The sequence below is a fragment of the Charadrius vociferus genome, unplaced genomic scaffold, assembly GCF_000708025.1.
Source record: "Charadrius vociferus isolate BGI_N301 unplaced genomic scaffold, ASM70802v2 scaffold32, whole genome shotgun sequence".
In the NCBI taxonomy this organism is placed as follows: Eukaryota; Metazoa; Chordata; class Aves; order Charadriiformes; family Charadriidae; genus Charadrius; species Charadrius vociferus.
The window spans coordinates 12,406,293-12,432,127 of NW_009647856.1; the positions used below are offsets into that span (position 1 = coordinate 12,406,293).

The 25,835-nt window shown below is 46.4% G+C and overlaps 1 protein-coding gene across 1 annotated transcript in view; it reads left to right on the plus strand.

Annotated features, from left to right (window-relative positions):
- Positions 1–2,324: 2,324 nt before the first annotated feature.
- The window catches only part of FBXO18 (F-box protein, helicase, 18), a 28,926-nt gene continuing 5,415 nt past the window's right edge, over positions 2,325–25,835 (plus strand). Inside the window, exons 1-15 of the mRNA XM_009882979.1 lie at positions 2,325–2,490; positions 4,609–5,159; positions 6,462–6,592; positions 9,003–9,138; positions 9,383–9,573; positions 12,139–12,252; positions 13,903–13,997; positions 15,908–16,076; positions 16,924–17,152; positions 17,968–18,055; positions 18,756–18,842; positions 20,522–20,658; positions 22,889–22,988; positions 23,166–23,287; positions 25,129–25,204. Coding sequence (XP_009881281.1) covers positions 2,325–2,490; positions 4,609–5,159; positions 6,462–6,592; positions 9,003–9,138; positions 9,383–9,573; positions 12,139–12,252; positions 13,903–13,997; positions 15,908–16,076; positions 16,924–17,152; positions 17,968–18,055; positions 18,756–18,842; positions 20,522–20,658; positions 22,889–22,988; positions 23,166–23,287; positions 25,129–25,204 — 2,392 coding nt within the window. The remainder of the gene's footprint in view (positions 2,491–4,608; positions 5,160–6,461; positions 6,593–9,002; positions 9,139–9,382; positions 9,574–12,138; positions 12,253–13,902; positions 13,998–15,907; positions 16,077–16,923; positions 17,153–17,967; positions 18,056–18,755; positions 18,843–20,521; positions 20,659–22,888; positions 22,989–23,165; positions 23,288–25,128; positions 25,205–25,835) is intronic.

Genomic DNA, 25,835 nt, shown 5'->3' on the forward strand with positions numbered 1-25,835 from the left:
GGGGGGGGACACCCTTGGTAATGAGGGGGCCTTAGCAGTGGGGGCGATCTTGGTAATGGGGAGGGCTTCTTGGCATTGAGGGAGGGGGATCTTTGGCATTGCAGGGGATCTTGGTAATGGGAGGAGATCTTGGTAGTGGGAGGGAGCTTCTGGGCATTGAATGAGGGGGACCTTTGGCATTGGAGGTGGTCTTGGTAATGGGGGGGGCTTGGCGATGAGGAGATCCTTGGCAATGGGGGGTCCCTTGGCAAATAGAATGAGCTTGGCAATGGGGGAGACCCTTGGCAATGAGGGGGGGGTGTGTGGGTTGGCAATGAGGGGGGCTTGGTAATGGGGGACAGAGGAGGAAGGGCCCTTGGCTGCGGAGGCAGCAGGCCAGGGGCTGGCAATGAGGGGGCTGTTTTGGGCCAGTGTGGGGTAGCCGCAGGGGGGGCCTGGGCTGCCAGGGGTCTCCCCATACAGGTGCCATGCTGGGGGGCACAAGGCCGGCGGCATCCATGTGGGGAAATGGTTTGTAAACAACGTGCTGGGGGCAGATGGGGGAGCAGCTCCCACCTTCTCCCAAATATTTCTTGTTCCCCTGGAGCTTCTCCTATTCTCCGTGGCTGCTGTTCATGGCTGATCCTTTCGCTTCACAGCTGGAGTGTCTTCTCGTGGCTGACGAGCTCCACTCCCCGTCACGTTCCATACGTGATCAACGCCATAAACCGTGACGGGGCACTGCCACACAACCTTTGCTCAGCGCTTGTGTCTCTGCTGCTGTCGCCGATGGAAAATCATGGGGAAAGGGAGAAAAGATGAATGCAGGTGAAGCCTGAGCCGGTTATCTTCTTGTGTTGGTTTTCTGGACTTGAACCCTGTGCCGTGGTCCTGACACATCGGGGATTTTGCTGTCATGGGATGGGGGAGCAGAGGTTTTGCCCCAAATCCTTCATGTGATCTCGTGTGAGAATTTTCTGTGTCCAGCAGCTGCGGGAATGGGCACAGAGCTGGTACGTCGGCTCTGACATTTGCCGGGACCGTGTGCTCAAGAGAATTGATACACTTCAATGATTTGTGCTGTTTAATCCAATAAGCTTTTCAATTTCAAGTGAGAAGTAGCATTTTTAAGTAGAGTCATAGAATAGAATCATAGAATCATTTCAGTTGGAAAAGACCCTTAAGATCATCAAATGCAACCATAAACCTACCACTGCCAAGTCCACCACTAAACCATGTCCCTAAGTGCCATGGGACTGTCTTGCATTGCTTTTTTCCTTCCGCTTGCCTCGTTTGCTGTGTTTTGAGGAGCATGGAATGTTAGAAAACAGCCTCCCCGGGGAGCTCAGTGGGTGCTTTTAATGCCACCCTGTTGAGCTCACGTGGATGAAAAGGAGGAAGCAGCGTAATGAAACAAAGTGGCCCTTGGATCCTGCTGTGCGAGATCAGTCGATTACTTTCGTGGCTGCCATAAGTGTTAGAGGAGCTTAGCCGCCGTAGCACAGTGTAGTAATAAAATAACAGTGAAACTGCGTGAGTGGTGTTTGCAGATAATTCTCCTATTAGAAGGAAGCCCGTCCCATGCTGTGGTTTCAGGTTTCTCGGGAGCATTTTCGGTAGAAACAAGTTGCACTGTTTGTACTTTTTCTGCTGGTCATCCTGTGCATGGAAAAGAGGAGCTCATGCAGATTTCAAGTAAGGCTTTCTTAAAATAACTCTTCGGGTGGTTTTATGCTGCTTCTTAACTGTCCTCGCGGGGAAGAGCTGTGCTGGAAGTGGGTTGCGTTTCCTCCTTAATGGAGGATCCCAGCTTGTATTTGTTTGCGAGAGGCTCGAGTTTGTGTGTTTAAATGTTAGCTCTGACCTTCCCCAGGCAAGTCACAGTCATCTCTCACAGATGTTTGCGCAGTTCAGCCTCTGTAGGCTTCCTCGACGTCCTCCTAACGATACTTTGCATTTACACAAATGCCTGTATCTGCTTCCTCTGTGTTATGGTATTGTAGAGAAAGCTGCAAAAATTGCACAGATTCTGGTTTTACATCGTCCTCTTTTGTTCCGAAGCCTCGTACAATGCAGGAATGAGGATCTGGGGTGAAGACGCTGTTGCAGTGACTGCAGATGTGTCGCCCTGACACAATGCATTGCCCTCCTTAGCACCTCACCAGAGCGTTGTACCTTCTGCTATGATTTATTTGGAGAAACTCCTGGCTGAAACATTGGGACTGTCCTATTAAAACTCTGAAAAAAAAACCCTGTGTATTTGTGCCTCTGTTAAAAGACATGGTTTATATATTGTTTGCTAACTGTTCGGTTTTGGGGTCTTTTTTTTGCATGTTGGCAAAGCAATGAAGGGATTCAAGAAAACGCACCTTACAGTTGATGACTGCGAAGCTCTGGCACGGAGCACAGAAGGTTCATCCCCCCTGACGCAGCCATTGAGTCAAAGAAAAAGTAGATCAGATGTAAACAGGGGCCTCTACCCCACCCACCGGACAAGGAGACATCAAGGAGGTACGCTAATTGCGAATACTTTGAAGGCTGAGGGATTTGGGGGAGAAAAATGCTGATATGGTGTGGAGTGAAAGTAATCCATTGTCAAATTTGTGCTGATAGGAGAGTGATGCCAGTTGAGGGGAGTGCAAGTAGAAGAAATTGGTTGGGTTTGAATGGTGCATGGCAAAACTGGGCTTAATCTCCACCTCCACAAGGTCAAGTGGCAAGAAAAAGAGATACCATGAATACTGCTCTGTATGGGGGAGCGAGTTCACCTTTGTGTGTGTGTTTAGTCTCTCCTCACACCAGAAATTCCTCCATGTCTCTGTCACTGAGCTGTCGGAGACTACGTGGAGAGAACAGCAGCTCTCCCTGAGAAACACTACAGCCTCTGCAATTAGGCACTATTAATGATGTGACTCCTACTTCTAGATGCTCTTTAGGATACTTACTAAATAATAATGAACTGTCTAGTTATATAGGACTGCAAAAGTGTTGTTGAGCATTTAACAGATATTAACGATCTTTGACTTTCCTGGGTGGGAGAAACGTTGTGACAACTCGTAGACACGGGTCTCAAAATTCCAAAGCCTTAGAGGGCTTTTGAGGATTGATAAGACTTTGAGCTAATCTGCACACAACAGGGCTCAGGGCTCAAACTGAAAGCAAGAGAGCTGTTTTCAGATAGCGCATGGTGCGGGGTTAAAGGCCCAGCCTCAAACCCTGTGTAATGACGAGAGACACTACACACACGTGTGGGTGAGGAGACAGGTAGAAAGCAAAGAAAAAACATCCTGAGTTATTCCTGAGCTCCTGAGTGCCTTGGTCACTGTGGAAGGTGAGACTTCAGAGCATTTCAGATATTCATGGGAATATCTGTGCGCCTTGGTGTGAGCTGACTCACTTTACAGAGAATGTCTGCTGGTGAGCCAGGACAAGACACCGGAGTCATAGACTCAGTGCTCGTAGGTGTACTTTTCTTTTCCATTTTCATATCAGTGATGTCTTTGACTATCTCACTTTAAAACATCCAGTAATCTTAGATGCTGCAGGTTTTAGGGTATTGGACTCGAACATTAGCAGGGGAGCTGTTCCTTTTAAGCAGCAAGTATCTTGCAAATCAGACCTCCTTAAGCTATGCCTTCATGAGCATCAGAAATAAAATGCATTAAAATCAGCAGTAGGTGCTTGTGATTTTCTTCTTCTCGAGTTGCTTCTTAGCTAAGCATCACGATATTTTGCAGACTAGGAGCAGGACAGAATAAATCCTATCAGTGCTGGTATGTTTAGTCTGTGTGCTGCATGGCCTGCGTGGCTGTCAGAGGAAGGAGAGTCTGCTGAGAGTAGTCTCTTGCCAAGTTTTGGTTTCCTTTATGATCTCCAGTGCTTTTTGACATTGCAGGCAGGAAATATCTGGCAAGAAATGGCTTTTTATCATCTTAAAGGCACTGGTCTCTCTTACACTGTGGTAGGAGCAGCCTGCTAGTGGCTTGGTGCTGTGACCTTCTAATGGTGCAAAGCACTCTGAAGCCTCTCTTAAATCTTAGTGTTTTTCTCGTTCACCAGGTTAAGAGCAATAAATAACTGCTGGGAGCCCAACCTTGTTCTGAGGCACACCACAACAACTCAAGTCTTGCATTTTGTTTCCTTCCTATTTCTGTTTCTTTGGCCAGTGGAAATATCTCCCATGAAATTCATTCTGCAGCTGTGTTTCTGTTTAACACACATCTGCTGTGTTATGTAGCTAAGAATTGTTGATCTGAGAGATTGTTATGCAGACCGTATCTTTTTCTAGAAGCTAGTGGAGGTGTCAGATGTACCTTGAGAGTGTCCAGGTTATGTGGACGGTGCAAAGATGAATGTTATTCTGTTGACTTCCATAGGTTGCCAGAGAAGCAATATGGAGCAGGACAGTTCACCTGTCATAAGCTCATACGTCTGTGAGGAACCCTGCGGAAATGATTACTGCCTTACACAGCCTCTGGTCTCCTTGTTTTTCTGTGAGGAACCCTGTGGAAATGATTACCGCCTTACACCGCCTTACACAGCCTCTGGTCTCCTTGTTAGCTCAGTTAGGAGTAGCACGCTTTGTGCTTGTTTTTGTTGACCTCACTCATGCTCTTCCTCTTTCTGCAGGCCAAGGTCAGCAGAAGAACATCACTGATTACTTCAGGATCTCTCAGATACAACAAGTAGGTGCTGGTGGGACGAAGAGCAGTAGAATCAAAGAAGAGCTACCAGATCCCATCTTCACTGACCCTGATGATTCCTTCAGCGATGCCTCCACTGTGGTGGAGATCAGCAGCGATTCCTGCTCTTTTCTGGAGGATGAGGACCTTGCACCTCCTCCCAGGGAAAGCTCCAGAAAACGGCCTCTGTCCACTGCAGCTGCAGGTGTTTGCAAGCCAGAGCATGATTTGTGGGGTGAGCCTGAGAAGAAGCCAATGGTGCTTCATCCAGAACACAGCCAGATCAAGCAGGAACTTGACGATATGGAAATTGAACCGGTCCCTGATGCACACTACGGACTCCTGGGGACTCGGAACTGGGAATTGCCTCAGGGAAGTATTGACGAGCTGCCTGTTGAAGTCCTGAGGCACATCTTTGCTTTCCTACCAGTGACTGATTTGTATCAGAACCTGAGCCTGGTGTGTCGCTGCTGGAGGGCGATAGTCAGTGATCCACTGGTAAGGACTGCTGTGATATTGATTTGAACCTGTCCCTTCTCCTGCTGCTCTGTTCTGTCTCAGTCTTGTTGCTGCATACATTGCTGTAGGAGCATCCATGCTGTGTCTGTCTCTTTTTGTTCTTTTAAATCCCTTTATTGTTCCCTAATGCCACATCCTTTCTTATGAGGTCTTTTGTCATTTTTTGGTCTTCAGGACTACAGTGGCATCTTCAGATGCCAACCTGTATCAGAAAATCAATATTAGGGTAACTTCCACTGATGCATTCTTCCCATACGTGGAAAGAGAGCATCCTGGAAGGCTCCACAAAATCCCCCTTCACTGTTTTCCTTGCAACTTTTTTTCCTGATACGGGTCATGCAGAAAATTCTGGCTACCAGACAGGGCAGTGTCCTCTCGTGGCCAGTGTACGTCACTGTTCCCCAGCCTGTGAATGTGTGGTTCATCTGCAGTCAAGGCTGTCGCAGTACAAACAGTCGTGAACCCACTGGCAGTTGTTTTGGCTGCAGAGAGGATCTCTGCATTTCAATTTAAGGTGGCTTGGAAACAGCTGGCACCACTAGACTCTCTCACTGTCCACGCTGGAAATCCTCGGCTTGTCTGAAGAAGGTGTCTCAGAGTGGTGGGGGACTGATCACAGCCCATGTTTTTGTCGGGGTCTAAGTTCTTGTTCATGCTCTTCCAATAAATTAGGATGGGTAAGGCTGGAAACAATGCAGGAGGTGTCCTGCACTCAGCGCTTTATCAGCACAGTGTGCATGCTTTGAGCCTGAAGAGCTAGAAAGATGCATAGAAAATGCATGCATTGAATGCTGAGTGTGCTCAAGTCCTCTCCCAAATCTGTTCTTCACTCTGTAACACAGCCTAAAAGACAGTGCCCTGTCTGTTTTTACCAAAGAAGTCCAAGCAGCAGACTGTGGGAGGGTAGGGCTTCATGGACACAGGGGTTTTAAGCACTCGAACCCCGCTCAGAGTAGATCTGTGCAATAGTGCTGAAAATATCCTCATTCATTTAATGCTTTGATGTTTGAAACTGAACCACTATCACCCTGCTCCCATCATTTGAGAAAAAACAGCCAAAAATAGACAAGTTTGCAGGCCATGAGGACCAAGTTTTTCTCTTTTTCCTCTGTTTCCTCTTTCCTTTCCCATCTCATGCTAGATACCTGTTTCCATCAAGCTACAGGGACTTTTTGAACACCAGGTCGTCTTTGGAAGTCATGTTGATTAGCTTATTTCCAGAAGAAACCTATTTTCCAATGCTGTGAGATGAAAAATGGTAATATGTGCTTCATATTCTAGTTCATTCCTTGGAAAAAGCTGTACCACCAGTACGTAATGAAGGAGGCCATGGCCCTGCACAGAGTTGCACAGATCTTGCAGGTTTTCGCCATAACAAAGGAGCAGGAAGAGTGTGTTTTGGGGCTGATCAGGTGAGTCTGCTTCAGCACTTGACTTTACACCTTGTCGTGGTTTAACCCCAGCCAGCAACTAAGCACAACACAGCCACTCTCTTGCTCCCTCCAGTTGGGATGGGGGAGAGAATTGGAAGAATAAAAGTAAGAAAACTTGTGGCTTGAGGTAGACAGTTTAATAGGTAGAGCAAAAGCTGCGCATTGAGCAAAGCAAAACAAGGAATTCATTCACTGCTTCCCATGGGCAGGCACGTCTTCAGCCATCTACAGGAAAGCAGGGCTCCATCACGCGTAACGGTTATTTGGGAAGACAAACGCCGTCACTCTGAACATCATCCCCCTTCCTTCTTCCCCCAGCTTTATATACTGAGTATGATGTCATATGGCGTGGAATATTTCTTTGGGCAGTTGGGGTCAGCTGTCCCGGCTGTGTTGCCTCCCAACTTTTTGTGCCCCCCGCAGCCTGCTCGATGGCAGGGCAGGGGGAGGAGCGGAAAAGGCCTTGACTCTGTGTAAGCACTGCTCAGCAGTAACAAAAACATCTCTGCATTATCAACACTGGTTTTAGCACAAATTCAAAACATAGCCCCATAGTAGCTACTATGAAGAAAATTAACCCTTCCCCAGCCAAAACCAGCATACATCAGTAGATACTCAGATCTTCCTTGATTTGGGTCTTCTTCTATTTTATCCTCTGAATTGCCAGGAGAGAAATGGGTTTGTCTTCTAAACGGGTGGGAGATGTACAGGAATATGAGGAAGGAATGGTGGAAATAACTGATAGGGTTCTGGAAATAGGTAAAACCCCCTTTTCTTTCCTCTTCTTTGTTGTATCGGGAGCACATGATGCACAAGTAGAGGATGAAATCTGGGGAAGGGAAAGTGGAAAGGGGATCTAATTACTGTCTTCCCCTGCCTACTGAGGGGGCTGTAGAGAGCATGATGCCAACGTCTTTTTGCAGGTGCACAGTGAGAGGACAAGAGGCAATGGCCACAAGTTATGGTGTAGGAAATCCAGTTAGATATTAGGAGAGTGGTCAAACATTGGCCCAAAGAGGTGGGGAATCTCCATCCTTGGAGGTGCTCAAACCTCAACTGGACAAACGACTAAACTTTGAAGTTGTCCTGGCTTTGAGCACATGGCTTCCAAATTCCCTTCTGCAGTTTCCCTGATTTTCATAGCAAGTGAGAAGTGATGGATAAGGGAGGGAGAAGCTGCAAAGCCTGGGGCAGGAATAGCCTTGTACTGATGTCTGCGGAGATTGAGAAGCTGAATATGGACTGGGAAGAGGGGGCAGAAGAACAGTCTTGGTGGTGGCCTTTTGACTTGGATGGTGTTGCCTCTTGGAGGGCGCGGAGATGGTTGTTGCATCAAAGGAGGAAAGAGGTGAGGAGACCCTGAACAAGAGGGTGTCAGCAAGCAGCTGCAAGGTTTCCACAGGCTGGATTTGGAGGCTCAAAGGAAGGTTTCAGAGATGGACCTCTATGTCAGAGCACAGCCAGGTTGGGTACAGCAATGAGAGGAGCTGGGAGCTCCAAGACAAGTGTTAGATGACAAAATCAAAAAAGACTGGGCTGTCCTCTCGCTTGCTGCCCTCTGGCACCCATCAACAAGCTTGGGAGAAGGCATTATATGGTTGCTTCCTGCAACTGTGACTGTGTGACAGTTGTGACGATGTGACTATGTGTGACTGCTGCAGAGAGTGAGACTCAATTTAAGTGCCCCTTTTAGCATCCCTTTACATTTCAGGATCTGTCATGTCAGCACTGCTTTTCCATCTCCAGATCAGCCAGTGTCTCAGAGAGGCTCAGCGTCTCTTGGATTTAGCTAAAACACAAATATCTTGTAGAGGGTGTGAGCTCTTCTTCCTAGTCCCTCCTATCTCCAGTGTATTTTCTTCTTTTCCTTTCCTGAAAGGCTGCTTTCCTGGACCCGCACTGACTTATCAGTCACAACTCAGCAGCAAGCCCAAGCTCCAGATGTGTCGCTGGTAAAAGCAAGCGCTCTGTTCAGATCTCTCTAGTCTAGAAGACAATTTTGTATGGCAGTTAGGTGGTGCAAGGAGAAGAGTCAGATTGATTAAGAGCAAGGTAGACCTGTCTTCTGGAAGGAGACTTCAAGACAGCCAGGATGAACTTGCAGACTAAGGGCTTGATGCAGCAAAAGTATTTAAGCACAAGTCTGTGTAACAGAGCTGGGAATTACTTGTCTAAATGGCTCTGGGCACAAAACCTAGGGTTGGAAATCCAAGTTCGGCATTTCGCAGCCTCATCGCTGAATGCGTCAGTCAAATCTGTGGGGCACACAGGAAGGCATAAACTTGCTGCAGCCTGACTGCTGGTACTGTGGAGAAGGCATTATTTACTTGGAGAATAAACTCACTTGATAAGGCTTCTTTGCGAATGCTGCTGTTCCCGTTCTGCGCAGGTGCGTGTCTGCCATATCCACCGGACGGAAGGTAGATCCCAGTGTGGTTCTCCGGTGTTTGAGGAGTCATCATCTCTTCTTAAAGGCTGAAGTCTGCATCACCAACAAACTGCCGCATTTACAGAGCAGGGCGGGGGTAGGTTTAACATCTATTAACTCGTTTATTTAAAAGGTTTAACTGCTGGTGCTTTAAGATCATATCTGCCCTCCTGCGTTTAAAGTTTTCCCTTTCGAGTGTTATTTGGTACTTTTCGGGGTGACTGAAGAGGATTTAACTATTCCTCATGGCATAAGTATTTTTTCAGTGTTGAAGCAGGTTTTCCCTGCTCCTAAAGGCTCAAAGCTTTTTGCTCACGCTTTCTTGTTGTTGCCTATACCAGCTTGAGAACATGTGGGCCATAATCACAGTCATGGTGCTTTTCTCTGATGGTGTCAGCGACATCCAAAAGCTGATGGCATGTCTACAGAGACCCGACTCTACCCTCTCTGTTGTGGACGTGACTGAGACACTTTACTGCATAGCCACGCTGCTGTACGCAATGAGGGACAGGAACATTGCGATCACTAACAGGTGAGGAGTGGGGAGATGCTTCCTGCCTGCCTCTTTCTAGGCATGGTGATATGTAATACATATTTTAGGCCCTTCACTACAAGAAAGACATTGAGGGGCTGGAGCATGTCCAGAGAAGGGCAGCAGAGCTGGTGAGGAGTCTGGAGAACAAGTCTGAGGGAGCTGGGAGTGTTCAGCCTGGAGAAAAGGAGGCTGAGCAGAGACCTTCTCGCTCTCTACAGCTCCCTGAAAGGAGGGGGTAGCAAGGGGGGTCAGTCTCTTCTCCCAAGGAACAGGCAATAGGACAAGAGGAAACGGCCTCAAGTTGCACCAGGGGAGGTTTAGATTGGATATTAGGAAAAATTTCTTCGTGGAAAGGGTTGTCAAGCATTGGAACAGGCTGCCCAGGGAAGGGTTTGAGTTACCATCCCTGGAGGTATTCAAAAGACGTGTAGATGTGGCATTTAGGGACATGGTTTAGTGGTGGACTTGGCAGTGTTAGGTTGATGGCTGGACTCGATCTTAAAGGTTTTTTCCAACCTAAATGATCTATGATTCTATATACAGTGATTATATGCTCAGGAGCAATTATGTTCCTCTTGCTCAGGACTCTTCAGTTCCTCGGTGCATGTAGTTTGTCAGGAACAGTGTGCACATCCCTGGCTTTTTGCAGAAACTTTGAGGAGCGTTGCCTTTAAATTTACTTTCATTCCTAGACTGTTTCATAGCCTGCTTGTTTTTTGGGAAGTAGTGTTCAAGGAAAATAATGTTTTTCAGAAACAAAAGCAGGTTTTAAAGCAACTGTAGAAACTTTCTGAATAGAAGTAAATACACATCAGCTGCAACAATTTAATGCAGTTATTACTTTCCTGAGACCAGTTACTCCCTTCTCTCCTCTTAAGTCACACTACAAGTCCCATGGGCACCCATTGCATGTGCGTAGCAATCTGTCCCGTGCCTTTTGTTCAGAGAGGTGCCTCGTAATGTAGGTAAGAACCCACAGGTTGCTTCAGAATTGCAGTGAGGATGAGATGAGGATTAAGGACACATGTTGGGGTTGTCCAGTCTGGAGAAGAGAAGGCTCCGGGGAGACCTTATAGCGGCCTTCCAGTATCTAAAGGGGCTACAGGAGAGCTGGGCATGTAGTGATACAACAAGGGGGAATGGCTTGAAACTGGAAGAGGGTTGATTTAGAATAGATATTAGGAAGAAATTTTCACTACGAGGATGGTGAGGCACTGGAACAGGTTGCCCAGAGAAGTTGTGGAAGCTCCATGCCCAGAGGTGTTCAAGACCACGTTGGATAGGGCTTTGAGCAAACTGGGCTGGTGGAAGGTGACCCTGCCCAGGGCAGAGGGTTTTTAACTTGATGATCTTCAAGGTCCTTTCCAACTGAAACCATTCTATGATTCTATGATTGATTCTATGTAAATTCTTCTTATGAGAAGACTGGAAAGGAGATGCACTAGAAAAGGAATCTATCACCAGAAAGAAGATGGTTCTACAAGCTGCCCTTTGTGAGATACAGTCTGACCTGTCTTAGACTCGGCAGAATGGTTCATCCTCTGCTTGCTCAGCCATGGGCCATGTGCTCAGGTTACCAACCAGGGAAATCAGGATGCTTGTTTGGCATCATGTTTAGTGATTGATATTTGCTGGCTAAGGTCATTAACTTGAGTAAACACCCACTGAAGATGTGGCAGACAGAGGGTGTCACTCGCTAGCAATAAGAGCCTGTGGTCGAAGTCACCCATGTCCATCTCCATCTCCTTGAACAATCTAGACTAGAAGAAATAGGAATGACCATGTTTCTTCTGCCATTATTTCATCAAACCCCACAAGGTTTGTAATTTAGGGCATAAGGAGGAAACATGTCCTCGAGGAACTGTCTGATACCTATTTGCAGCTCCTAGAGCAACTAGTGAGTCTGAGCATGCAGGTCACCTGGGGTGAGACACGAAGTCCTGCAGCGTGGCCTGTTGGGGCAGCTGTTAACTCACAGGAACAAAGCTGCAGGTAAAAAGCTGCTGAGGTGAAACCACAGTGGTGTCAACCCTGATGTAGGATGGAGGTTAATTTTAAACCAGCTGTTGACGACGTAATTAAAGCCGCAGAGTATCTGTGCTCCTCTCTTTGCAGTAACAAAGCACCATGAAGTATTGTCAGGGATAACACCTTTGTGTAGAATCGGAATAAGACAGTTGATGAAACTGGTTCACTTTAGAGGCCCAAACTAGCCCAAATTCTCTCTCAGGCTCCTCCAGTCTCTGGTTCAGGAGAGCAAAAGGATCCTGTGGATTCTAATCCCAGGTCGCATTTGTGTGGCGGACCCTGAAATACAAACCGAGCGGGAGTGAGGGAGAGGCCACAAACAGAGCTGGTGCCTTTGCAGTCACTTTTCAAGGTAGAACTAACTGCACTTTAAAATATGAATATTGTCTCCTGCAACTCCCTGAGCGCTCGAAGCTTCATGCATCGTTCTGTTAGAAGTATTCAAGATATTGGCGGTCTTTTAGGTGGCTGCAGATGTTTAATTTGTTATTGATGATTTCTCAATGGTAGTTTCTCTTTTGTCCTTTCTACCAGGATCCATTACAATATTTTCTACTGCTTGTATCTGATGGAAAATACTTCTGTAACTCTGCAGACAGTAGAAGAGGAAACACTGGCGGCACGCTGCAGACAAGACTTCTGGTCTGGGTAACGTTATTTTTGGTGATCCGAGCAATGCTCATAAGTACGTACACACAGGGCCCTGGTGGAGTGCTGAACCTTGGAGGGGGAGCAAACGTTTCATGGCAGGGGCTGGTTGACAAGACTCTGAGATTCATAACAATTAGTACAAAACCTTATTCTGCTCCTGGCCATCTTCTACACAACTTCTCAGAGGAAAACCAGAATCAGGCCTTAAATCTGTAAAAATTGACTTACCAAGCACTGACTGAATTTAAAAGTCATTATTCACCAATGTGTCTACGTATTAGTAGGACACAGTTCTGTGCGCTCCAGTGTGATGGCCACTGAAATTTCACAGAGCCCAAATCACCCCAAAACACCCTCCCAAATCACCACTCTCCCTATGGATAAGAAGCTTTGGAAGGAGGAGAGAGTGCCCGCTTTAATTTTCCTGTAGAAACGCAAGCTGCAGTCCGCCAAAATGGAGGCTGGCTTGCTGGGGATGTTACTGTAGCACAAATAATGTGGTCGTTCATTTATGAACACCGCTTTCTGTACACGGGAGGAAATGAGATACCAGCTGCAGGATATTGGTTTGACTCCTGTTTTCTGGACCCTGTTGGATAACTGTTATATATTAACTCTTATATATATAGCTGTTAGAAATTAGCATTGGTTGGTAGCTTGCTGCCTAGAAAGGAAGGACAGTAAGGAGTGAAATGCTTTCCTGACCTGTGGAGATCCAGGCTTGGTTCCCTTTCTGCCACATTTACCCTGGGTTGAGTCATTTAGTTTGCTTTTCCTTACCTACAGAAGGGGAATAGTAGTGCTTTCATCCATCAGAGAGGTCTAGCAAAGATAAATCCAATAAAATCACCGATGATCTGAGGTGCAACAGTGAGAGAAGCCGTAACAAAAAAAAAAAATCACAGGTAAACAGTTGTTGGGTTTCAGGGCTTCTTGGTTTCCCAGCGCTTTTGTTCCACCCCTCCATTTGAAGTCTTCTTCTGAGCAGATTTTGCTTGTTCAGTAAAAGATGCGTCCTAGGGGCAGCCACCTAACTGCACCCTGTGAAATGTCAAGGATACTTAAACAAGGTTTTCCGCCGCTATGCGTGGTATCGGCGAGGACCCTGTGCAAAAAGATGGTTCGCACTGCTGGCTGATGACAGGTTTCAGACCTTTATGAATAAAACAATTGCACTCCAGCCAGAAGCGCTGAATGCCTTTCTTAATGTTAATCAAAGCTCTCGGCTCCCCTGAGAGGCAGGAATAATTGATCTGTCCTACATGCATAGGGACCGGAGAGCAATTTAAGGTACATGCTCTTGAAAGCAACAAAACGCCCCAAACCCAAATCACTGTTTATTTCAATAAGCCTAAGGAGCCAGGGTGCCAAATTCATTTTTAAAGCAAGGCTTAGGGCCCCGGAGAAGGTCTTTTCCTATGTAACCTTCCCCAAGGTTTAAATTTATTTTTTTTTTCTATCTTCTTTTGTTCCCTGCTTTTCTCATTTGCACAATAACCAAGTTGCTCCAGTGCTGCCTTCCTGCTTGTGCTTGTGGGACGGGATAAATCATTCATTGGTTTCCTTCTGTTGTTGGTCGATTTGTTTGTTTTATGTGGGAGGGTTTTTTTCCTTAATCCCTTTTACTCTGTTTTTTTCTGGTTTTAGTAGCTGGCCTGAAGTAAAGCTGACCCACGAACAGCAAAGGATTTTGAATCACAAAATTGAGCATGGTCAAATAGTGAAAATTATGGCATTTGCAGGTAAGAGCCAAAAAATATGTTGTAAGACTAAATGCATAACCTCTAATGCTGTTCCTTCCCTCCCTGTTTCCTCTGTCAAGGAACTGTGTGGATGCCAGGGGGGTCAGCCTTGCTTTTAATCAACACAAAACATGAGAGCAAGTTTTTGCAGAGAAATAGGAATGGGAAGCATGGTGGGTAAAGCAAGCTGGGTAAATGTCACAATCGGACACAATATGAAAAACAAGTGCTTGGGCGCTATCAATGACTGCCCAGAGAAACTTGTCGGGAACCCAGGAGAGAAGAAGCAACTCTCCGTGTTGCTGAACCTGTTATTTTCCACAGGCCACTAGACGGAGTCGCTCTTACTTGTTTATATTTAGCATCCTTGGCAACAGAACCCAAGAAAACGGCTGCATTTGTGCACTGTCTTGAAAAGGGGAAGTGCATAAAATTGACGGAGCCTTTTTAAAAAGAAAAGAAAAAGTAAATCATCTCCCTCCACCTGCAGAGAGTTTCCTTTAAAGACGCCACACTGGGGACTCGGAGCTAATGAGTGCTCTCTGCCAGAACAGGCTTGCAAAAGGACGCATACAGCTAAGCACCACAGTACAGAAGGAACTAATAGTGGTTTCTTGTGTCTGTACAAAGTCATTGTGTCCAAATGACAAAACTGGGAACATTTGTGAGTTTTGACAGATTATGTGTAACCCCAACGAGGCAGGGCAGAAAAAGAGCTTGAGGAGCAGCTGGCAAAAAGTATAAAAGACTCATAATCCTTCAAACATGTGGATGAGGACGCTTGCCAAAGCATCTGTTAGCTAACTGCAGTGTAAAGGATGCCTTAGAGTAAACGATGCAGTGGCAGAAAATCGAAATGTGTTTATGCATCTGTGTTCCTCGTAGAAGGTCTTGGAAAGGATCAGCCTCGGAATCCTTCTCTATAGCGGGTCCACCGCAGGGTCGACCTTGCATTCACATGGGAAAGTTTGTGGATGAAATATGCATTGGTACTGTTCGTTTCATGATCTGGACTGCATCACCCAGGAGATGTAAAGGAACTTAAGGGTGAAGGACATGTAAAGGAACTTAAGGGTGAAGTGGCCAAACCAGTAGCTGAGCGTGACTTCTTGCTGAAAGTGACCGTGGCAGTGGAGTTGTGGGGTGACGTGGGAGCAATCTACCAGAGAGCCCAATATCTGTCCCAGGCAAAATGGTAAAAGATCCTCATGGTCTTCATGGGTGAATAGTTGGTTAAAAGCTAGGAAGCAAAAGTAGGAGCAGATGGTCAGTTTTCCTCATGGGGAGTGGTAACTACTGGAGTCCTGCAGAGGTCTGTGCTGGGACCTGCTTTGCCCAACATTGACGAGTCCTCTGGCAGAAGTATTAACAGCAAAGTGACAAAGTTCTCTCACAGTATGTCATCGTTGAGGATATGGAAAAGGGGCAAAGAAGGAAATGTGCAGAGCCCTTCTTGTCTCAGGTTTCTGTTGTGATTGGCACTCCGTGAGCAAGACAACTTTGCCATGAGGTGTGGACAATGCTGTCCTCCAGCAAACTGGAGTAAAGGAGACCAGCATTGGTGGGAGATCTTACAAGGGAATGAGCTCATGAATCATTCAAAAGAGCAATATTAACATTTCATTTACCAAGCTGTCTTTCAAGAGAACCAGTACCTTCTAGAATATTAGGTGATAAAATTCTATATTTTTTTAAAGCTTTTAAGCTGCAGACTGTAATTTTTCAAAGCTGCTTTGCTCCGCAGCTTCTGCTGATTTCAGTTGAGTCAGTGAATAAATTCGCATTAGCTGCAAAAAGTCCTGCTGTGCAGTTCAGACAGCAGGAGCGGGAAGGTAAAGCTGGTGAGAGGTGTGCGGATTCATTCATTCCTGACTCTGGATGCTTTTTGTTTAATTTCTTCTGTTCTTCAGGTACAGGAAAAACCTCAACCTTGGTGAAGTATGCAGAGAAGTTTGCTGATCTGAATTTCCTTTATGTGACATTTAACAAAGCTGTCGCAGAGAGGGGGAAAAGCGTCTTCCCGAGAAACGTTACGTGCAAGACTTTCCATTCGTTGGCATTTGGAAGTGTCGGCAAGCAGTAAGTGGTGATTTTAGATTCCTTCATTGAAGGAGAGTGGAGAAGGAAAAAAAACATGTCAGGAAAGAAAGGTCTGGTTTTGAAGTAAGCCTCCAGGACTTGAGGAAGCAAAAATAATGGGGGAAATTATTTCTTTCACTTGCGTCAAGCCAGCCTGTGATTTACAGTTTCCAAATTCTTTCAGATTGGATGGGCCAGTGATTTCAGCATCCATATGAGCCTGGGGAAGCAGACTCATTGCCCTGCTCTGGCATAGACTGTGCTAACATAAGCCTCAGTGCTGTTCCGGGGGCTGTTCATCCTGCCTGTGTTTGTAGCCAAGGAGCAGTCCACAGGGAGATAGAAAGCCACTGAGAATGGCTTTTTCACATTTCCCATTTGCACTTCAGTGGTACAACCACTCTAAATTCTGCATTTCTTTAGCAGAAGAGGGGTTTTCTTAACCTGAATTGTCCTAATGATACAGTTTCTGGCCAATTATGTTGGCACATCTAAACTGCAGACAGAAGGGAAAATGAGCCACGACCTGGAAGAAGAGGGGAATCCTCTTACCTGGCTCTGAAAACTATCTGTAATTGCAGAGGTGAATGGTGGGCATACATCTCTGGCTTGACATTTCATCTATAAAATCTATAAATTGAACAAGTTTGTGCTTCCACCAGGAATGTGGTGGGGATAAATATGTGCAGATTTTAAAGATATTCCATTACTAGGTCAAAGTGGGTGTATAAAACAGAGCTTCTGTAAGCGTTAGTGTGCAAGAGAAGCAAAAGCGAGCTTGCTCTTCCAACAGGTTTTTCATGCGTATGTCAACGTGTCTCTCTTATTTTTGTCTTCTGTGGCACAGCTATAAAGAAAAAGGCAAGTTAAACTTCTCCAAGATGTCAGTTTACGCCATCAGTTCGCTTATCCAGAACCGCGAGGGACAATCTCTGTTCATAAGAGGGAAAACAGTCTCACAGACCCTTGAAAACTTTTTTGCCTCTTCAGATGAAGAGATCTGTGAGGAGCACACTCCTATTTGGTTCAAAAATACTCATGGCGAGAGAAAACTTGTCAGTCAAGTAGAAAAGAAAGTGAGTATCTGAGATGAAGCAAGACTTGGGCTGCAAGGTTTAGAAGGGGCTGTAGCTATCCCACATCTCTCGTAGTTCATGGGTATTTGTGCTTCAGCTGTAAGATCTGACTGTCAAAATATTTTTTTCCTGTGGTGACAAATCCAAAGGAACTGGGGCTTGTTTGTTCTCCCTGCTTGCACAGCTGGTTTCTAGAGAGGACGTTGTCACTGTCTGCTCAGTGCAGATGTTTCTTCCTTGCAAGAAAAAGAGAGAAGAGATTGTACGTATTTATATCGGTGCCTGAACAGCGTTGTGATATTACACATAAAGACAATAAACATTTTTTAAGTTATTTTGAGATGCAGAGTCCAACCCAAAAATTCTCTTTTAGAGTACAGACATCTTAGCAACACTTAAACAACGTGGGCTGGAGTTGCGGAGAAAATTAGCCTTTCAGCTCCCCATTGATCACATCCGATCAGATCCAGCCCAGCTAGCAGAAATCCAATTTGCAGTCATTATTTCTGACAGGGAATGCATTGACAGCCTCAAAATATTAAATACCTTTAAGCACCTTGCAAGCTGTTCACAGAAACCAAAATAAACACAAAGCATTAATGTGCAGAGGTTAGGGGGTCTTGTATTATACTGTCCTAATAGCGGGGCCAAAGAAAGGTTCTTTTCAGGGGGCTGCATTTGGAAAAGACTGTGTTGAGGAGAAGAAGAGAAGTAGGACGAGAAAGGCTTCAGAGAAGCCTTTCAAGATCTGCTCTGCCTGGACTGTTTTTCTGCTCAAAGCGATCTATCCAGACCCTTCTGTTTTCCCTTTCTAGATCAATGTGGAAGAGGCAAAAGAGATATGGCGCAACATGAAGAAGCTGGACGGAGACGTAGAGAAGAAATACAAGATGACTTCTGATGGTAAGAGACTACAGATGTCAAATAGCCTTTAGATAAAGAGCTGTAATAGAAAACTGAACGGATTCGTACTTCTTAATTCTGGCTGTGTACCAGGCATGAACATCAAAAAGTATAAAATTCCTCTTCTCCTGCCAGTAGCTCACCAGGGAGCTCAAAACAGGCCCGGAGGGTGGAAGTATGTTTGTTTTTTTCTGTTGGGCCTCAAAAAAATGGTGGAACTATTCAGATGTGTGTGATTGGCAGCAAAATTGTAGAAATAATGGGTGAGACGGTGGGTGAATGAATGCTAACAGCGAGCGTTTATTCCCTGCCACTGCCAGCATGTCCTTTCCTCTTGCTTCTTAGCATGTGTGCAGATAGTGCCAGAGGTAGCACGTACCGGGGAAGACCTTCATCCTTGTCGTTTTCTTTGTGCATTAAGAGTTTTGGCATCATCAGTGTATCTGCCTTCCTCCAGTGCAGTCAGGTTGGTTTGTTTGTGGTATTTTTTTTCCATGCTTCATACAGCCAAGGGAGATAGAGCAACATCTGTGAGCAATGGAGATTTTTGCAACCCCCTCCAAATGTCATGCAAATTCCAAGCGAGAAGCAGGGCCAGAAACATTTATCTTTTTTTAAAGAAGGGACTTGTTTTAAGGATCACGGTGTTCTATGATGAGAAAATTACCCTCTCATTGACATGCCTTGTTTTTTTTCTCAGGGTATTTGAAACTTTGGCAGCTCAGCAAGCCTCAGCTCTTAGGGTATGATGCCATTTTTGTCGATGAAGCACAGGACTGCACGCCAGGTGAGTTGCGACAGGAGACAGAGCTGCAGCTTTCCTAAGCACTTTACAGAGAGGATGTTCATGTGCTCAGGGGTGTGTGAGAAGTAACACAATTAAAAAAAAATAAATCTGCCCCTCAGCTGTAATGTTATAACTGACCCATTGCTTGGTCCCAGATCTTTGCAAATTTGGGAAGGGAGCTGGTAAGCAGGCTACAAGAGTACATGTGCATCAGCTTGAGGGGTTGCTTTGGGCATCCAGACGTGCCTTGCAGACCCTTTTCCTATTGCTTTGCTGCTAACAGAGACAAACAGAACACCAGCATAGCCAAGGACATGGTTTATCACAAAAGTGGCAAAACATGAAGTAGTTCAGCTATCAGAACCGCAGACCTGCTCCATCCCACCCCAGCACTGGGTTCAAGTCTTGTCCATTCCTTGCACCATCCTGAGGATTCCCGAGTCACGCAGCAGAAAGCTGTTGGCAGGTCAAGGGTGGTCATCTTCTCCCTCTACTCTGCCCTCGTGAGGCCACAGCCAGAGTTCTGTGTCAAGTTCTGGGCTTCCCAGTTCAAGAAAGGCAGAGAACTACTGGAGAGAGTCCAGTGGAGGGCTACAAAGATGATCAGGGGACTGGAGCATCTCTCTGCTGAGGAAAGGCTGAGAGACCTGGGTCTGTTTAGCCTGGAGAAGAGAAGACTGAGAGGGGATCTCATCAATCTAAAGGGTGGATGTCAAGAGGATGGGGCCAGACTCTTTTCAGTGGTGCCCAGAGACAGGACAAGGGGCAACAGACACAAATGGGAACACGGGAAATTCCGTCTGAACGTGAAGAAAAACTTCTTTACTTTGAGGGTAAGAGAGCACTGGATCAAGCTGCCCAGAGAGACTGTGGAGTCTCCTTCTCTGGAGACGTTCAAAACCCCCCTGGACACGATCCTGTGCAACCTGCTGTAGGTGACCCTGCTCTGGCAGGGGGTTGGACTAGATGTTCTCCAGAGGTCCCTTCCAACCCTGACTGTTCTGTGAGTCTGTGATTCTTTGCCGGGGATATGGGGAGTAGTGCTCTGTTGCAAAGCAAATTGAATCAGTTCTGTGAAGGGACCTAAGTGAACCAAACTGTGTGCTGAGGTGCAAAAGAAGGGGTGCAGAAGAAGGTCTGGTCTTTTCAGCAGATATTAAATCAGCTCAAAGGCTTCATCAGACCATCTCCCACCTGTACTTACTGGAGACTGGGCCTTGCAGGGGTTTGGGTGTACTTACACAGCTGTGCACGATGCAAGTGGTTGCTCTGCCAGCATGACTGAGCCTCGAGCAGGTTCAGTCAAAGTAGACCGAAGGCCTCTCTGAGGTGTCCACTGAGTCACTGTGCACACGTGAAGCACATCCAGGTCACCTGGGCTGGGTGGTGGATTTGTGCTTGGCTCACACGCGTGGGATTAAGAGGCTGTGCAGCTCCAGTTCAGAAAAAAATACCATCAGACTAAAATAGCGGGAGGATGCTTGTAGAGCTCCCAGTCAGCTTCACGCTTCTCTTTGCTTCTCCCCAGCTTGCTGCCTCCTGCAGCTGTGTTGACCCCTTCGTACATGGCATGAGACATCAGGCAAGAGATCTTGCCTCTATGCAGGCAAGAGATATTGTACAGTTCACTCTTGATTTATGAGCAGGCTTCCTCTTAATGCTCCGATGTTTTCCTGCAGCCATCGTGGATATTGTGCTGTCACAAAAATGTGGCATAATCCTCGTAGGAGACCCTCACCAGCAGATCTATACCTTCCGAGGCGCTGTCAATACCCTCTACTCGGTGCTTCACACCCATGTCTACTACCTCACACAGGTAAGATGAGGTTTTGCTGCTGTCCTTCCCTGGACAGATTCCTAATGCAGTGGAAAATGTTCCACGTCCTTCTTTAGAAGGCGAGAGTGCTTGCATTTGTCACCGTGGAGTGTTTGCATTGCCTGGATTAGCGGCATGCTTTGCTGCTCACACTCAGTGCTGTAGAGCTCCTTTGTACTTCTTAGTGGAGTGATCCCATCACCAGGAAAGCCATATTGGCTTGAAAAATGGATACTGGGGTAGAGACCTTAGTATATGGCTTATTTCAAGGAGATCCCCTCTTTTCTGGGTTAGTTCTCAGCTCCAGCTGAGTGGGCAGAGGCAGATACCCATCTTGCTCATATTGCCAGAGTTACGACAGTGGGTCTCGTGCACAGAGACGAAGGAGTCAGAAGCAAGGAGATGAATTTTGTTCTTGCAGTGACCTCCTTGAAATAAACCCATGTTGATTAAGGAGGTCATATTTGCCAGCTGCACACACAATCTTTTTTTCTAGCTCTGTACAAACTCTGGCATTGCCACCTCTGTCCCACCAGCCTTACCAGGAAAGGCTGAAGGACTTGGTTCTTTTTAGTTTAGCGAAAAGAAGACTGACCTGATAGGAGATCTTATCAATGCTTATAAGTATTTAAAGGGAGAGTGCCAGGGGGATGGGAACAGGCTTTTTTCAGTGGTGCCCAGTGATGGGACAAGAGGGAACGGGCACAAACTTGAGCATGGGAAGTTCCACCTAAACATGTGGAGGAACTTCTTTCCTTTGAGGGTGGCAGAGCACTGGCACAGGCTGCCCAGAGAGGTGGGGGAGTCTCCCACTCTGGAGACATTCAAAACCATCCTGGATGCCGTCCTGTTCAACTGCTGTAGGTGCCCCTGCTCTGGCAGGGGGTGGGACTGGGTGAGCTCCAGAGGGCCCTTCCAACCCTGACCATTCTGTGATATCTGCTGCCCTCTTTGTCTGCTGAGAGCTTGATTTTCATGAGCAGCTTCAGCTGATCGGTGTTTGCCCTGAAAGAGAGCTCCCGCCTTCTTTCAGCACAAGCGATGCTTGTGACTCCTGGCTGGATTATCTAAGCTGCTGCTGTGCCAATGGAAAGCTCACCCTGATTTGGTTTTTGGCCTGAGTAGCCACACGGCTACACAATTCTCACAGCTAATACAAGGAAAGAACTTCCCTTTAGGAATCCTTGCAGAATGAATAGGCTTAAAACAGCAACACAAACAGCAACGCCGCCAGCTCCTAAGCAAGAAGAGCCACCAAAACGTCCATCCACCTGAGCTGCCTTTTCTCCTTACACCATGCCAGCCTTGCCAAGGGGCAGGAGCCAGGGACAGGCACATGGGAACAGCATTTATTTGCGGTGGCACATCTTGTGACAGCCTTGGGACCAGCCTTGCATCACCTCACTTGTGGTCATTTTTGGGTAACAAGATTTTCCACTTCTCTTTGCTGGTGGAGGTGGTGTGCTCAGCCAGGCGCTGGGGTTTTTTAATCGTGGTGGTAGTGAAACTTGGGCTTTCTGGAGCCTCTGGAGCCTCTGGAGCTCACCCAGTCCCACCCCCTGCCAGAGCAGGGGCACCTCCAGCAGTTGCACAGGACGGCATCCAGGATGGTTTTGAATGTCTCCAGAGTGGGAGACTCCCCCACCTCTCTGGGCAGCCTGTGCCAGTGCTCTGCCACCCTCAAAGGAAAGAAGTTTCTCCACATATTTAGGTGGAACTTCCCATGCTCAAGTTTGTGCCCGTTCCCTCTTGTCCCATCACTTTTTTTTTCACCTCATCATGCTTTGACTGTTGGCCCCAGATCTACAGGTTAGGAAACTGTAAGGAGCAACCCCCAGCCCTGCTCTTGCTGCTCTGGTACATCACCTCTCCAGCAGCCCAGCCAAGTAAGGGACCTGGCTCCCGTCCCACCACCTCTAGCCCCTGCCCTGCTGCAGGACAGACGTGCAGTGGGGAAAAGTCTTGGCAGTGGCCAACTGTTGGGTGGAGAGGCTGGAAACCGCGTTTTGCCCTGTATGACAGTCCTGCCTCACAGCACGTTTCCTGTCGCCATGGGGAAGGGTGACCAGGGTTTCTAGGAACAGTTTGGGAGGTTTTGGGTGCTTTTTCTAAGAGAAATTTTGTCCAGAAGGTTTGTGGGAATTGTTTAGTTCCATACATAGTAATACTTTTGTAGGTTATAACAAGTTCCTCTTCTTTTCGTGCCGTTTCCTTCATTTTTTCCACATAGAGCTTCAGATTTGGTCCTGAAATAGCTTATGTTGGAGCAACCATCCTGGATGTCTGCAAGAGCATCAGGAATAAGACATTAGTGGGTGGAAACCAAAAAGGTAAGTCATGTTGGTGCATCGCTCGGCTCGTTCAGCTCTGTTCAGTCACTGGGAGTCACAGAGCTACTGCATAATAAACAAAGTGTCTCAGGATGAATCCTGATTTATGAAGATCTTTGGGTTTTTTTGACGCCCACTTACTAACTGCCCTGGCTAACTGGGAATTTCGTCATGCAGGTGATGTGAGAGGCAGCATGGAAGGGAAGATAACAGTCTTATCACGAAGCAATTTTAACGTGTTCGAGGATGCTGTGAAACTTACTGGAAGAGAGAAACTGATTAAAATACACGTGATTGGGGTAATTGCATCTTTCACGTCCCAACCTCAAGTCCCCAAGCCTGTTAGCGCTTGCAGCAGCGACACCTACGTGTGTCTTGAAATAGATGAGGCTGATCTGCTGTGGTCTGTAGCAGCCAGGTTTAAAACTAATACTCAAGGAGAAAGCAGCAATCTGTTGTGGCTGGGGAAGGGTTATTTGGAGCGGCTGTTCCTCATATCTGTGCGGGTGAGGCTCCCTTTTTAGGTTCATCTGTCCCTTTTTTCATGAGACTCAGATGAGAACAGCAGCAGCTCCAGTCTGCTGGATGGGACTGGGGAAGAGTGGTATACGGCTGTAACAAGTTGCTGCAAATATTTGCATTAGATGGAGCTCTGCTGACTGCCTTTGGCCGCCGGCAGTGGCACAGTGTTCCTGCAGTAGGGACATAAAAATCAGCTGTAATTGCAGTCTGTAAAAAGCAATAAAAGCAGTTGGCTGTGCCCTGAGAGAATAAGCGTTTTTCAAGCTCTCTTGAAAGATGAAGACAATGATTGAAGCTGAAGGTGACCTTTGGGCTTGTGGATGCCACAGAGAGCTGGACTGCGCTCATTCCTGATTTCCAGTCCTGTGATGGTCTGGTCCCTGTCTCGATACATGAAGGAAAACCACGGGAAGTTGGTTCACCAGCCTTGTTGGTGAGGGGAGTTGAGATTTTCAGCAATGCTGAATGTTAACCCCTTGAGGGAGCTACAGTTCTGAGGTTTGCACTAGATTTTAATTTGCAAAAAGCACCCGTGTATCTTAAGAAGGAGAGTGTGCGTGTGTACACATCTGCAGAAATTCACCTGCTTGAATTGCAGGAAGGTTTTAATAGGGATCCACATTTCAGAAGCCTCAGAGAAATCATTAGTCTTCAAACTCTGAATAGTAAATACCTATGAGTTAATTTGAGGTGTTGTTCTGCACCCAGAAATGTTAAAGCACATGAATGGTTGTCCTAATGCTGTATGTGTTTGAGGATGAGCCTGGTCTTTTGAATTTTAGGCTGCTATTTTAAGTTCTTAACCTTTTTTGCACTGGACAGCTGTATATTACAATGGAATGAGTGTTTGAATTGTCTACCCAGGACTGAAATTCTCACCTCCCTTTGCAGTTTAGAATAAATCTAAGTTCAGACTGACACTTCTTTTGATGGAACAAAACAAACTGAATTTAAAAACAAGGCGGGGGGAAATACTTTCTGAAAGTAAAAATTGCCAAAGCAAAGCCTTTTGTTTTGGCTTATGCTAAAACAGAAACGTTTACAGTCAGTTTAACAAGTTTTTCTTCATTGTAGTGGCCCATCACTTCAGGAAAGAGGTGCCTGGAGCTGGCTTTCCCATAAAACAGCATGGAGTCTATAAGCCAGCAGCGTTTATAGCACAACAGACTTTTAAAGTTAATTTTACAAAGCAATACGTGGCTATTAAAAGCTAAAATGACCAAAACCTGAACTTTTTTTTTTTTTTTGTTAGCAAAAGAGAAAACATTTTAGAAATTTTTTTTTTTTTTTCTTTGAAAAGTCTTGGAGTGTAAAATTCTGCTGTAGCTGTGTTACAATGCCAATCAGACAGCGTCCTGTTCTCTTCTTGCTGTCCATCTGTCCGTCTGCAGAGCGGGCTGGATCACTGCTTTTTCGGCTGCCTTTGATTGTGCTACAGCTCCAGGGATTTCAGGAAACCAGCTCTGCATCTTCAGCATGTTTCCCTTATTCCCTTATTCTTATTATTAAGAAGGTTATCCTCTTAACACCAGTAACCGCTGGGCCCTGTTAGCTTATCTAGAAACTCTAGACAGCACCTTTACTGCTGTATATTAAGATAAATTATTGTCTGGTTTAGGGGCTTGCCCGTTTTGGCCTGAGCAGAATTCATGATATTTGGAAACTCAGTCAACCCGCAGATGAACGGAAAAAAGGTGAGTACGTCATAGAATCATAGAATGGTTTAGGTTGGAAGGGATATTAAAGCTTATCTAGTTCCAACCCCCCTTGCCCTGAGCAGGGACACCTCCCACCAGCCCAGGTTGCTCCAAGCCCCGTCCAACCTGGCCTTGAACACCTCCAGGGATGGGGCACCCACAGCTTCTCTGGGCGATTTGTTCCAGTGCCTCACCATCCTCATAGTGAAAATTTTCCTTCTAATATCTAATCTAAATTTCCCCTCTTCCAGTTTGAAGCCATTCCCCCTCGTCCTATCACTACATGCCCTTGTAAAAAGTCTCTCTCCAGCTTTCTTGTAGGCCCCCTTCAGATACTGGAGAGCCACTATAAGGTCTCCCCGGAGCCTTCACTTCTCAAGGGTGAACAACCCCAACTCTCTCAGCCTGTCCTCACAGCAGAGGGGCTCCAGCCCTTGGAACATCTTCATGGCCTCCTCTGGACCCTCTCCCAAGGTCCATGTCCTTCTTATGTTGGGGGCTCCAGAGCTGGAGGCAATATTCCAGGTGGGGTCTCCCCAGAGCGGAGCAGAGGGACTCCCTTCTCTCTGTGAGTGATCTTCCTTACAGCTGCACAGATTTATTTTTTTATTTTTTAGTTTTTGCTGCA